The sequence below is a fragment of the Vipera ursinii genome (assembly GCF_947247035.1).
Source record: "Vipera ursinii genome assembly, chromosome: 14".
Lineage (NCBI taxonomy): Eukaryota > Metazoa > Chordata > Lepidosauria > Squamata > Viperidae > Vipera > Vipera ursinii.
Window position 1 is genome coordinate 5,187,293 of NC_139527.1, and position 13,743 is coordinate 5,201,035.

Below are 13,743 nucleotides of genomic sequence, written 5' to 3' on the forward strand. Positions count from 1 at the left end.
CCCCCAGCCGCCCCCTCCTCACCTGAAAATGCTCCTGGAACCTGATGGGGAGGATTTGAGCCATGGCGGTGGGCGACGGGGCAGCCCTGGGCGCCCCCCCGGGGCTGAGAAGCGGGAAAGGGGGGCAGAAAGGGCTGCTTCCTGGGCCCAGAGACCGGGGTTTGGGGTGAGGAAAGGGGGGGAAATATCCCGGGAACGGCCGCCGCTTCGCCGCCCCTCACGCGCGCCCGGCAGGGAGGGAGGGGTGTGCGTGGTGGGGGGGGGAGGAAAAGCCGCTCTCCGGCGAAGACGGCACTGCGCAGGCGCAGGGCTCGCGCTCGCTCGCTCTCCTCGCTCCCCCTCCCCCTTTTTTTTTTTCCCCTCTCTTCTCAAGGCTTCAGCCCTCGTGCCGGGAGAAGATCCCTCCGCCCAGCCGAGAAGCGGAGGGGTCGGCGGAGGGGTCCTCCGAGGAAGAAATAGTCCCTGAGCCAGCCGGACGGACGGCCGGCCTTGCGGACGCCTCTTTTTTCTTTTTTTACTTTTTCTGCCCCGTCTTTTAAGGGGAGGGGAGCAAGGGGGGGGGAGATGGGGAAGGGGGCAAAGGGCACTCTGCTGGGAGGGGGAGAGGAGGGGAAGGGGGTCCTGGCAGAATGGGTGAGGGGCCTCTTACGTTCTCCCCGCCGCCCTCCATCGATCCCTGCCAAACGCTGCTCACCTCCTAGGAGCCAGGATGATGCTAAAGCCCAGGGCTTTGCTCTGCAGTGGTTTTTCTTCTTTTCTTTCTTTCCTCCATCTCTCCTTTCTCTTTCTCACTTCCTTCGTGTCTTTTCCCTTCCTTCCCTCCCTTTTTTCTCTTTCCGTCTTTTCCTTCCTCTTCTTTCTCTTTCCTCCATCTCTTCTTTCTCACTTCCTTCATCTTTTCCTTCCTTCCATTTCTCTTTCCGTCTTTTCCTTCCTCTTCTTTCTCTTTCCTCCATCTCTCCTTCCTCTTTCTCACTTCCTTCGTGTCTTTTCCCTTCCTTCCCTCCCTTTTTCTCTTTCCGTCTTTTCCTTCCTCTTCTTTCTCTTTCCTCCATCTCTTCTTTCTCACTTCCTTCGTCTTTTCCTTCCTTCCATTTCTCTTTCCGTCTTTTCCTTCCTCTTCTTTCTCTTTCCTCCATCTCTCCTTCCTCTTTCTCACTTCCTTCGTGCCTTTTCCTTCCTTCCCTCCCTTTTTCTCTTTCCGTCTTTTCCTTCCTCTTCTTTCTCTTTCCTCCATCTCTCCTTCCTCTTTCTCACTTCCTTCGTGTCTTTTCCCTTCCTTCCCTCCCTTTTTCTCTTTCCGTCTTTTCCTTCCTCTTCTTTCTCTTTCCTCCATCTCTTCTTTCTCACTTCCTTCGTCTTTTCCTTCCTTCCATTTCTCTTTCCGTCTTTTCCTTCCTCTTCTTTCTCTTTCCACCATCTCTCCTTCCTCTTTCTCACTTCCTTCGTGTCTTTTCCCTTCCTTCCCTCCCTTTTTCTCTTTCCGTCTTTTCCTTCCTCTTCTTTCTCTTTCCTCCATCTCTTCTTTCTCACTTCCTTCGTCTTTTCCTTCCTTCCATTTCTCTTTCCGTCTTTTCCTTCCTCTTCTTTCTCTTTCCTCCATCTCTCCTTCCTCTTTCTCACTTCCTTCGTGTCTTTTCCCTTCCTTCCCTCCATTTTTCTCTTTCCGTCTTTTCCTTCCTCTTCTTTCTCTTTCCTCCATCTCTCCTTCCTCTTTCTCACTTCCTTTGTGCCTTTTCCTTCCTTCCCTCCATTTTTCTCTTTCCGTCTTTTCCTTCCTCTTCTTTCTCTTTCTCACTTTGTTTGTCTTTTCCTTCCTTCCATTTTTCTTTCCATCTTTTCCTTCCTCTTCTTTCTCTTTCCTCCATCTCTCCTTTCTCTTTCTCACTTCCTTTGTGTCTTTTCCTTCCTTCCCTCCCTTTTTCTTTCTTTCCCTGTCTTTTCCTTCCTTCCTTCCTTCCTTCCTCTTCTTTCTTTCTTTCCTTTTCTCCTCCTCCTCCACCAGAGAGAAGCGCCAAGCAACGCACCTGGGCAGGCTGGTGCCCGCAGCCTGGTGCTTTTATGTCCCAAAGGTGGGACATAATTTTTTTCAAAAGGCAGCTAGATTTTTTTCCCCCTTTGACAACCGTTTGCTTCTCATCCAAGAAGCTTCTTCCGTTCTAACTTCTTCCTGGATGAGAAGCGAAACCTTTTCAAAAGGGGACAAAAAAATCCTTTTCAAAGGGGGGGGGGGAACCCCAAGGAAGACCAATTGCCTTTTGAAAAACAAACAAACGAACACAACCTAACTTGGGCGATTGAGAATCTCCATTCTGTTGTCCTGATTTTCTCGCCACCTCTTCCCGTCAAAGTTGATGCTCTTCTAAAGGCCAAACTTGTAGCTGTGGCTTCTGGGAACTGTTGTCCCATCCCGGCTTGGAGGGTAGCAGTCTGCTCCACCCTACCCCATCGTCTGCAGGTGTCGCTCAACCAAGGTTTTGTTTGTTTTTTTTAAATTCAGCCAATGCACACCAACGCCTCCCAAGTTATGAAGCAGCCTGCCGTGTGTGAAAACACCAACAACTGGGCTTCTTCAGTAAATTGCGGTTAGGGAGACGTGTGGGACCAAAATAGACGTTATTGGATCGTCTCTGCATCTTTTGTCAAAGCTTCCGTCGGCTGCAAAATCAATCTTTGGGAAACGTGTTATTTACCCGTAGCGTTGCTGTGAAGCTGCCGTGAACGGGTGCCAACGGCTCTCACGCGTGACTGACCTCATCCTGCATTCGCTTATCTTAGGCTGGCTGGGTGGCTGGCTGGTTTGTTTTTATTTGCCGTATGGAGTTTATATAGGGAGTCCTTCAATTAGCCACCACAATTGTGACTGGCAACTGGGTTGTCGAGCGAAGCAGCGGCTAAAGTGAAACCACAACCGCGCTGATGATTTGACTTCCAAGCTCTCTTTGCTGGACGGGGCTGCGAAGTTTGTGAATGTGAGGACTGTTTGTAAAGTTTGGTCTAGTGGTTAAGTCGTATTGGGCTAGAAGGCAGGAGATTGGGAATTCTAGTCTCACTTTAGGCATAAAACCCAACCGGGTGAGTTTGAGCCCATCAGCAGGAGACGGTGAGTTCTAGTCCCACCATAGGCACGACAATCATCTGGATGATTTGGGGCCAGTTCTTCTCTCTCAACCAAACCCACCTCACAGGGTTGTTGTTGAGAAAATAGGAGGAAGGAGTGCTAGAGATATTTGCCGTCTGGGGTTCATACAAATAATAAAGGCAGGATACAAAAAAGTAATCTCTTTTTTAACCACCTTTATCCATCTATCTATCCATAGTATCTGTCTATCCATCCATCTTTTCGTACTTATTCCATCTATCTATCCATCTCTTTCTTACCTACTCATCTATCTATCCATCTTTTCTTACCTACTCCATCTATCCATCTCTTATCTACTCTATCTATCCATCACTTTCTTACCCAATCTATCCATCTACTATCTATCCGTCTCTTTCTTACTCGCTCCCTCTATCCATCCACTATCTTATCTATCCATCATTCTTTCTCAGCTACTCTATCTATCCACATCTATCTAGCCTCTCTCTAGGCATCCCTTACCTATCTATCCCTCTTTATTTTCTTATCTATCCATCTCTTTCCGACCTACTGTCTATCCCTCTCTATCCATGAGAGATAGATGCTGGCTAACACACACACACACACACACAAACATGTAGGTTTTCTACAGAGAAGCCCTTGCCTTCTGCCAGGTTACCCAGAGGACACAATTCCTTGAGTATTTCCCCCTCCCGGCCACTTCCCTCCTTTTTCAATGGGCCATTGATGCAAAGGGAGCGTTTGCGGTTTGCAGCCCCTGCTTGAAAGGGCATGGACGGCCGCCAGCTCCCGTCTCCATGGCCCTGCTTTGGGAAAGGCTTGCAAGTGCCTCGTCGCCTGCCAGGACTTTGGGGCTGTCAGCGCACGCAACGGCATTTTGTGGCCTAGTTAGCTGGCAGAAAGGAAAGGGAGCCAGCCCACCAGCTCTTTCAGCAAGTAACAGCTGCGAAGGAACCGGCAAGGCCTTCATCCAACGGTTTGGGAGTATTTGTATTTATTTATTTTTAAAAAGTGCAAGGCAACGCAGAGCTGGTGACAAATCCTGCTGTCGCCCACACCATCCGCGACAGGAAAAGACGGGGATCTTACAGGCAGTCCTCGACTTACAAGGGTCCAATGGAATGACTTATTCGAACGGGGCTGGAAAAAAGGGAGCTTGTGAGCCTTTTTTCACACTAAGGACCGTTGTAGCCTCCCCCAGGCTCACGTGATGAGAATTCAGGTGCTTGGCAACTGACATGTACTTATGACGGTTGCGGTGTCCCAGGCTCATGCGATCCCCTTTTGCAGTGACCATCCAATGAGCAAAGTCAAAGGAGAAACCAGATTCATTTAACAACCGTTACTCCTTTTAACACCTGCCGGGATTCACTTAGCAACCGTGGCAACGAAGCTGGTAAAATGGGCAAAATCCACTTAAGAAATGGTCTCGCTGTGATCCTGGAGCCTTGCTACGTAAATAGAGGCACAACGAGCAGCTCAGAGGATATAAGCCAGTGATGGCGAACCTTTCAGAGACCGAGTGCCCAAACTGCAACCCAAAGCCCACTTACGGATCGTCGGGTGCCGGGTGGGCGTGGCCCATTGGGTGGGCGTGGCTACGGTGATAATGGCAGACAGGGTGGGACTAAAAAATTCAATCAATTCCAACTTTGCGAGATCTTTTTTTTTTCCTGTGAGAAGTTGAAATTGAACTTTTTTTTTTTTTTGCACACGGCGGCAGAGGCGTAAAGCAAAAATATTTTATAAAACGCAGCTGAAGGCCTAGCACTGGGGTGACGGCGCGCATGCCCACAGAGAGGGCTCTGCATGCCACCTGTGGCACATGTGCCATAGGTTCGCCACCACGGATATAAGCAGAATAGTGGAATTGAAGACGAAAACCATGTTGGGGGTTTTCTTTTCCTTCTAATTTCCTTGCAGAATTCACAAACCATCTAATTTTTTTTGACCATGACATTTGAATTAATTAATTAATTAATTAATTAATTTTTTTGATGTAGAACGAAGAAATCCAGTTTGTGTATGATGAATACACACAATAAATAAATACGCAGAAAGAGGAATTTTTTTAAAAAAAAAAAACAAGATTTCAATCCTGCCTAAATTAATTCAAATATTGTTCCAGAAGGGAAACATCTGTTTTGTTTGCCATGGAATTTCTACCAATACCAAACAATTTTTCTCCCGTCCTGCCTCATCCCCATCTTATATATTATTTGCTCTCTGCTGATAAGACTCTACAAGCAGAACAATCCTAGTGGGTGGGTATGAACCATAACATATATTTAATTTTGAAAGTAAGTCCATTGAAGAGTTCAATAAAGTGCATACCCCAATACATGGTCTTGACTTTCTCAATGACATCAGAAAAGAAGAGGAATAGTGAAACAACGTTTTAAGGTGTAGCTAACGCGAGAGCTAAATGGTCTCAGAGAAAGTTACGGTGAGGGGATTATTTTGCCTATTTACAATCAAAGCAAACGCAAAAGCAACACGGTGAGAAATGCCTTGTTTTCTTCTTGGCAACCGCCCCAAGCAACTCTAAGAAATCCCAAATCTTTATCACAATCCTGGATATTTTAAAAAAACACTGCATCCCCACTAAGGAGGGCAAAGTGTTTAAAACAAGAGCACAAGGGTGCCTTCTCAAAGTTCCTCAGTTAAAAAAAAAGCTGTTTTCCTAGAATAACATGAGTAGCTATTTCACACAAATGGATCACTCACAGCTATTTTTCATGTGCACTTCAAACTTTTATGCGGTCTGGTTGATTCAACGTTTAAGATTTAAATTAGCTCCACAGGAAGGGAACAAGGTGTATAGGGTAAGTGAGTTTTTCTCCCCTAGGTGAATGTGATATTTCAATGTTAAAACCATCAGCATCCAAGATCCTAAGAAAGAAATAATCTCAACTGGAAAAATTGTCTTCACTGGGCCCAAATACGATGCTTTGACGGAAGGCGACGATATTTCTCACGATTGTGGCAGTGGATTTAGCCGCTGAAATTTTTATCTTGGCTACAATAGAAGTGGATTAAGGAATTGCAGTAATTATTTGATGTGCTGAGACATTGCCATAATTGGCTTCTGTCAAACTGCCAAGGAATTAGGAATTACAGCCAAAGTCAATTTGAAGAGATATCGACAGAGAAACGCCCAAGATTCCAGCTGGTATCTAATAAATAGCAACACATGAGGGAAACAATTGTTTTAATAAATGCTATTTCCAAAATTCCTCGTTGCTGTGATTTACTGAAGACGCTCACAAGAAAATTGGTACTTTTCTATCAAGTATACACAAATCATGTAGCACTTAAGGAGATGTTTACACACACACACACCCCGAAAGAGAAGTTACACTGCGGGAACAAAATGTCAACCAGATGGACAAAGACTATTTTCAGAAATGGATCTTTCTTTCGTCAGGGAACAAAGCCGTATGATACTTACGCCACAAATCAATCAATCCCAAGCTAGCCAGGGCACAGAAGCACAAAACGGATCTCATGGGTGAAATTTAACCATGTTGAAAGGCGTTGACTGGAACCAGTTGAGCGGAAATTTAGAGTGCCTTCCCCATCCAATTTCTTCCTCCAATATTATTTTTAAAATAGACCTGTAGCAGCAACAGACTTGAACAAGATCTTAAGTCATCGAGGCTCAAGTGGCCGCACAGCAGAGAAGTCTTGCTTAGAGAAAACCACAAAGGCAGTATTTTGTATTGAAGCGTTCCAACCCAAAATGCCGTCGTGAAGCTTTAAATCTTGGATAAATGCCTTCCTCTGAATCTTGAGTCTAGGCTTAATTGTGCAGGCACAAATCAAGCAGTCAAGGGCTTCGAAGAATAACCCCTTAATGACTCCTTCAAGTCCAGTCAAGGTTTACCGCAAAGACTAGAGCAAGTTAAAAACATTCAAGGAACATCCAGTGAAAAATTCTGGACTGGATGTCAGATTGTGATTTTAATATAGAATTATTATTTTATTCTAGAATTTTTCACTGGATGTTCCTTAAACTTTTTTAACTTGCTCTAGTCTTTGCAATAAACACAGACTTGACAACGACTGCTTTATTGGTGTAAGCTTAAGTTTAGGGTCAGGGTGAAGTTTTCATCATATGAACCAAAAACATCTCGACACAACCCAGCTCTGAAATATAGGGCAACCTTCCTCTTATATGTTTTTTCAACTATATGCAGCTAGCCTTTTATAAAAAAAGGTATATATGAGCAGTAAGCGAAGTAGGCAACGCACATACCTGCTACAATTAAGGCAAAAGGAGTACTGAAAGGCGAGGTGTAATTGTCGTTTCCAATCCTTGTCCAGAATTGAGATGTTTCCTCCAAAATCAGAAGTTCCAGAAGACAACGCTTCAGAGTGCTTTTATGAATATACATGAAAGAAAGTAGCTTAAATTTCTCAAGATTGCATTTAAGGCTATTCCCAATTTTAATCACACGGCAAGATGGACTATCAACCTCTTTTCTCTAGCGCTTTCCCAATGCAGTTGGGCAAGAAAAGGCCCAACTGCATGAAATATATTTAGTTTATAAGCAGAGGTGAGAGACAACTCCCCAGGATTCCTTAAAGCTCATCCTTGATTCGCTTGTCTGTGCTTTTGATGTTGACATCCAAGGTATCCACTTTCTGGGTCAGGCGAACTAGAATGTCATCCTGCTCGTCAATTTCAGTTTGCAAGCCAAGAGCCAGATTTTTCAGTCGGCCCAGCCCGGTGGACATGTCATCTGCAAAGACACCCCCCCACACACACACAAAAGCATAACATTAGCAACACAATAGGTAGACAAACATGCAACGTGGTTGTTGTGAGGTATCCGAGACCATTCACGAAATTCCCTCGATTAAATCAAAAGGCACGTCGAGAATCTGGCACAGGCCAGCAGGATGAACCATTGCATTGCGAGTCAGGTCACTGTGGCTTGCTCAACAAACATGATTAAAATTAACCATGGTTTGTGCACGGTGTTAGATTTATTTTCCTAAATAACATCATTTCTCCTTTGCCAGGACTATTTTTTTCTTAAAGGAAGATGCTCAGAAATCTACAAGGCTCAACGCAGGTAGTCCTCGACTTGCAACAGTTCTTTAGTGGACCTTTCGAAGTTACAACAGTGATCACGTGATCAAAATTCAGACACTTGGCAACTGACTCGTATTTATGACTGTCGCAGCGTCCCCGGGGGGGGGCGTGTCACGTGATCCCCTTTTGCGACCTTCTGACCAGCAAAATCAACGGGGGAATCCAGATTCACTTAACAACTGCAGTGTGATTCATTTAACCATTGGGGCAAGAAAGATCATAAAACAGGTGAAAACTCACTTAACGAATGTCTCGCTTAACAACAGAAACTCGGGGCTCAACTGTGGATCCTGAGACGAGTACTACCTATAAGCAACTAGGATTAACACTGGGAAATGTGGGCTAGCGTGACTCACCTAGGTTGCTATCAATTTTCTGATGGTAAGTGCGGAGATGCTGGTTCCTGGGATAATGATCAGGCTGGGATGGGTTGTCTGAACTAGCTCCACTGGAATTAAAGTCTGGAAAGAGAGAACAAAATGACACCCAGCTTGAGGTTCAAGGGCATCTTTTACCAAAACTAAATCACATTCAAGGGCCTATCTCATATGAGATTAGCATGCATTCCCCTCCAAATTAACCAGGATTATTTTCTGACTAATAAACACAACAGGTCTGTCTGTACATGCAGCTCGGCTGCCCAAAATAAGGCTGACATTTATCCAGTTCTACAAAATGCAGATAACCAACCAAACAAGGTCAGGCAAACCTGAGTTATCCAGCTTCCGTAAATTTGGATGAGTCTCCTGGTACTTGGACTCCTGTTCTTTACTGACAGATAAGGCTTCTTTTAATCTAGGCAGAGGAAGAAAAGGGAATTTCCCACATTTACAGCTCCGCTTGCTTCCAAACATAAACAGACTTTGAATTATCGGGGTTTCTCAACCTTGGCAACTTTTAAGATGTATGGACTTTAAGCTGGCTGAGGAATTCCCGGAGTTGGAGTCCACATATCTTTAAAGTTGCCAATTTTGAGAAACGCTGCATTAGAGAGAGAGAGAATTTTTTTTCCTTTCCGTTGTATTTCATTATTAAACGTTTTATTTACTGTGGTTACAGATAAAGCAGCCGCTCGGGCTGACAACATCCTCTTGGGTTAAACCACAAACCCACCGACAGTTATTGGAAAGCCTGCACACAGTTTTTATTTTCTCACCCCCTCAAAAAGAAAGATCCCGGACGTAAGTCTGACAAGTCGTGGTTAAGGTGCTGGCCTAGAAACCAGGAGAGGAAAGTAGGCGTGCCTCAGGCACGAAAGCCAACTAGGCAACTTTCGGCCAATCGCCAGAAGACTGGGAGTTCTAGTCCCATTTTAAGCATGTAACTTAACTGGGTAACTTTGGGCCAATCACGAGGAGACTCGAGACTGTGATTTCTATCCCGCTTTAGGCATGAAAACTGGCTGGCTGACTTTGAGCCAGTCGTTCTCTCTCAGGCCCAACCAACCTCGCAGGGTTATTGTTGCGGGAAAAAGAGGAAGGAGATTACGTTTGCCATCTTAAGTTACCAAGTAATAAAGGCGGGATTAAAAAAAAATCTAATAATAAATTCAAGCCAAATGTCACCTGGGCGTGGGCGAACGCGGATGCCTACCCACTTCCTGCATCCTTAGAAGGAAATTTCAATTATCTACCTGTCGCTTCCTTGATACTGAGGGGCTCCGTTCTGCTCCGGCTTGATCTCTTGCGGCTTGGCTTTGAAGTAACTGACGAGGCCCCCAAAGACACTCTTAATGCTGTTGATGTGTTTCTGACTCGTCTTTAAATCCTGATCCATCTTATCCACCATGCGTTCGGAACGCCTCAGGGCTTCCCCTTGCCGCACAAGCTCCTGCCAAAAGCAGCGTGGAGTTTCAAACAAACAAACAAAAAAAACGGTTGGCAAAAGGGATGCCGATTCAGCAACGAAACACATTTTATGCCAAAGGGACCGTGGCTTTCTCTTTGTTAAGCTGAAGCAGTGGCAATATGAAATATAATTATTCCCAATAGTATTTGCAGCTCGGGATTGTTGAAACACATGGGGTCCTTGGTACTTTCTGAGCTGGGTGGTTTTCTTGTAGACGTTTCATGACCCAACTAGGTAATATCATTAGTGCTAAAAGGGAGTGAGGTTTGTGGGGTAGAGAAGGAGCAAGGAGGAGGAGGAGGAAAGGGAGGAGGAAGACTCTGGAATCCTGGGTGTTGTCTGAACTTGCTTTCTTGCAGGTATTTCATTAGCTAAATGGGCAACATCGGTACTCCGATATTACCTTGTTTAGCCTAACTTACCTAGCATGCAAACCCTGAAAAATGGGCGTTCGAGATTCTTGTTTACCTCCGATGTGGCGACCCCCACATGTTCAGACTCATAAATGAGGGACAGTGAGTTGTTGGTGCTGTCGAGAGTCGATTTGGAGAGCCTCATGACTTCCTGTTGTAAATATCTCTGTCTGTCTGGACCTTCTCTTGGAGGTTCGTCCCCTTCATTCCACTTGACCGGCTTGAAGTCGTCCTCGTCCTCATCAAAAGGATTGTAGCTTTTGGGGAAAGTCGACATAGCTGCAGCTCCGAGTTCAGATCACTTCTATTTACAATGCAGGTTGACTAGGACAGAATCAAGGCGACGTTGTTCAGACGAAGATTGGGCCCTTCATGCAAAAGGATCAGCGGCTATGTACTGAAAAGCCAAACCCTGCAAGAGAAACAATTTCCATCATGAATAATATTTACATTTGGCCGTACAAATAGTCCTCAAATTGCCACCATTCATTTAGGGAGTGTTCAAAGTTACAACAGCACTGGAAAAAAGTGACTTATGACCACTGCAACATTCCCACGGTCACATGATCCAAATTTGGGCTGCAGCATCCCAGAATCAGGGGATCCCCATTTGCAAACTAACAGGCTTCTGACAAGCAAGGTCAATAGGGGAAGCCGGATTGACTTAATGACCGCAGTGATTTGCTTAACGACTGTGGCCAAGAAAAGTCACAAAGTGGGACAAAGTTCATTTAACCACCGTCTTGCTTCGCCACAGAAACGTTGGGCTCACTTGCAGTCGTGGGTTGAGGACTACCTGTAAACCGTCCAGTGTCACTGAGGTGAGTTGGGCGGTATAGAAATCTGTTAAATGTAAATAGAGCATCAAATTGCTTGAATGCACACGTTTGTGAAAACTTCCAGCAAACAACTAAGAGTTCTCCTCTCACTACAAGGAACTGGCATAGCGTAGTTATGTTCCATCTATCTTCTAATTTCTCCAAAGAGAAATCAGTTACATCTGGTTATGAAAAAAAAACCCAGTCAGTTTCAGGAAGTTACATGTCCTGCTGTTCTCTATAACAGACCATTCATCTTTCCAGTCATGTTGAAAATGCTTTGTGGGCAGTTTTCCACAGCTAGTGCAACTGAAGCCATGTTGAAAATGGAAAAAAGGCAAATCTAATGCCATTCTTAAGAAAGGCCCAAGACATTCTGTTCTAGGCAGTCAAATAATTATTTGCGTCTAATTGAATGAGTCAAGACCCAGAATATCTTAAGTCAATAGATTGGCATCTAAAATAGAAAGAAAAAAAACCCACACAGCACAATAAAAAAACAACAACCTATGAACAATTTAGTCATTGGGCAACTCATTTCAGATCTCTGCTTGAAATTTTATTACAGTATATACACAGCTTTCAGTCCCAGTGTGGAAGAAAGGTTTGCTGTTCAAAATGTGACATTTTCTCTACTGAAAACAGCACAAGGTAAACACACAAGTAAACTATTATCAGAGCACATTGACAGAGCCACACTTACAGGGTTTAAAGGAGGCTCTTTTCTCATGAAAAATAACACCCTGTTTTGCAAAATTATCAGCATTACACATTTACTATTTCAGGTAGCTTTCCACAATCTACTAAACGCCTGTGGCAAGACACCAAATTGACAAAGACATGAGCACTTATTGACAGAGGAAGCCACAAACTATTTCATCAACGATTTCCAAATAATTTAAGGAAGTGCACTGTACCTTCCAGCAGTGTTTCAGGAATATATCTTGTTTTATCTCCTTCGGATTTTTATCGAGTCAAAGTGCTAAATCCGGCTTTCATACCCTTTCCCAGTTTGGATCAGAGATCTCTATAGATTCTCAATGTTTCACGTTTTAACAAGTTGAGTTTTGAAGTTTTTCCAATGATTTTTTATATATATATATATCTATATATCTATATCTATATATATCTATATCTGTCCGGTGTGACTACAGCCTGTTTGATGGCCTTCAAGATAGGCTGAAAACAGGAAATAAAGATTTGCCCCATGTTTGGGGCCTAGCAAGGTAATCTAAATAGTTAACATTTGACATCTATATCTATCTATACATAAATATATAAATATATACATATATAATCTATATCTATATATCTATATCTACATATATAGATTAGATAGATTAGATATATATATATGTATATAGATAGATGATAGATAGATAGATAGATAGATAGATATAGATATATATTTACATTTTGATTGGGATTAGCCCCGTATTTGGAAATCACTCAATTGGGGAAGATTAATCATTAATGGGTTAATTAAACTAGGACACCCCCCCCCCGCATTCAACCTTCATTCGTTGTCAGGAAACCCACGGAGGAGGGGATCTCGAGGCCATCCATCTCAGCCCAGCCTACCTCACGGGGTCGTTGTGGGCCTCCGCTCAGAGGAGACTCCCCCCCCCCCGCAAGAAGGGCCAAAGAAAGAAACTATACATTTGATAGAATGTCTAATTTTTTTTTAAAAAAAGGAGGATTTGGGAGGATAAGCAAGGGCGACGCCCCCTCAGCCGCCCTTTCCCTCAGCCCGGCCTACCTCGCAGGGGTGTTGGGGAACCCTAAAGCGCCAAAGGGGGAAAGGCAGGCCCTGAGGAAGGCCACGGCGCTGCCTGGAGCCCTTCCGAAGACCAGGCGGCGATTAACCGACCGGATCAGAAGTCTCCCTCAGGCGCCACCCACGGTTGTCCGGCCGCTGCCTCACTTCCGGTCACGAAGGAGGCCGCGGTTGCCGTCGCCGGGTCGAACCATCCCGTGATCGGGGGGGTGGAGCTAGAGCGGAGGAGGGGGGCAATGAAAATGGGCGCGCCTGGGACCAGCCCATCTGTTCCAAACTCTCGCGAGAACGCCGCTGCTCCCGAAGGGGAAGAGGGCGTGTCCTGCGAGAAGAGAACGGCGCGTCCTGCGTGAGGGGCGTGGCCCGGCCCTGACAGCCGCTTCTCCCCTTCCAAGATGTCGGCGCTCGGCCGCTCTTTCTGTCGCCGGGTCGAACCATCCCGTAATCAGGGGGTGGAGCTACAGCGCGGGGTCGGAGGGGGGGGGAAAGGATGAAAATGGGCGCGCCTGGGCGGAACCAATCCCTGTGTTCCAATCTCTCCCGAGAAGAGCCCGAAGGGGAAGAGGGCGTGTCCTGCGGGAAGAGCGTGCGCGGAACAGCCTGCGTTCCGAGCTCTCCGGGCAGCTCTCGCGAGAAAAGGGGAAGAGGGCGTGCCGAGCGTGCGCGGCGCGTCCTGCGTGAGGGGC

At 45.4% G+C, this 13,743-nt stretch overlaps 3 protein-coding genes across 4 annotated transcripts in view; 1 reads left to right on the forward strand and 2 right to left on the reverse strand.

The window, feature by feature from the left end:
- CLTCL1 (clathrin heavy chain like 1) overlaps positions 1-1,177 on the reverse strand; it is a 45,872-nt gene extending 44,695 nt beyond the window's left edge. The window contains exon 1 of the mRNA XM_083373221.1: positions 695-1,177. The gene's annotated coding sequence lies outside the window, so the exon portion shown is untranslated. The remainder of the gene's footprint in view (positions 1-694) is intronic.
- LOC310646744 (uncharacterized protein) lies at positions 63-2,083 on the forward strand (the record flags this gene model as incomplete). The annotated part of the gene is made up of 5 exons (XM_083373409.1): positions 63-166; positions 374-427; positions 702-776; positions 967-987; positions 1,171-2,083. The coding sequence occupies 5 exons, from the start codon at positions 63-65 to the stop codon at positions 2,081-2,083; spliced, it is 1,167 nt and encodes a 388-aa protein (XP_083229535.1).
- Positions 2,084-6,294: 4,211 nt separating this feature from the next.
- SNAP29 (synaptosome associated protein 29) lies at positions 6,295-13,249 on the reverse strand. 2 transcript variants are annotated; one of them, XM_083373809.1, is made up of 7 exons: positions 13,004-13,249; positions 12,198-12,393; positions 10,518-10,874; positions 9,835-10,031; positions 8,911-8,996; positions 8,558-8,662; positions 6,295-7,845 (listed from the first exon to the last, which is right to left on the reverse strand). In XM_083373809.1, exons 3-7 carry the CDS (start codon positions 10,737-10,739, stop codon positions 7,685-7,687), a joined length of 771 nt encoding a protein of 256 aa, XP_083229935.1. In that variant the 5' UTR covers positions 10,740-10,874; positions 12,198-12,393; positions 13,004-13,249; the 3' UTR covers positions 6,295-7,684. The 2 variants fall into 2 exon arrangements, with proteins under 2 accessions (XP_083229935.1, XP_083229936.1); XM_083373810.1 differs by lacking the exon at positions 12,198-12,393 and having other exon boundaries at positions 13,040-13,249.
- Positions 13,250-13,743: the final 494 nt, after the last annotated feature.

What these genes read in the sequence shown, in the direction of transcription:
- SNAP29 (XM_083373810.1), bottom strand. Translation starts at nt 10,739, where the DNA reads ATGTCGACTTTCCCCAAAAGCTACAATCCTTTTGATGAGGACGAGGAC. An exon ending in CAGTATCAAGGAAGCGACAG is followed by an intron (nt 8,997 to 9,834) that starts GTAGATAATTGA and finishes TCCTCTGCCTAG; the next exon opens with ATTAAAAGAAGCCTTATCTG. An exon ending in ACGGAAGCTGGATAACTCAG is followed by an intron (nt 8,663 to 8,910) that starts GTTTGCCTGACC and finishes CTCTCTTTCCAG; the next exon opens with ACTTTAATTCCAGTGGAGCT.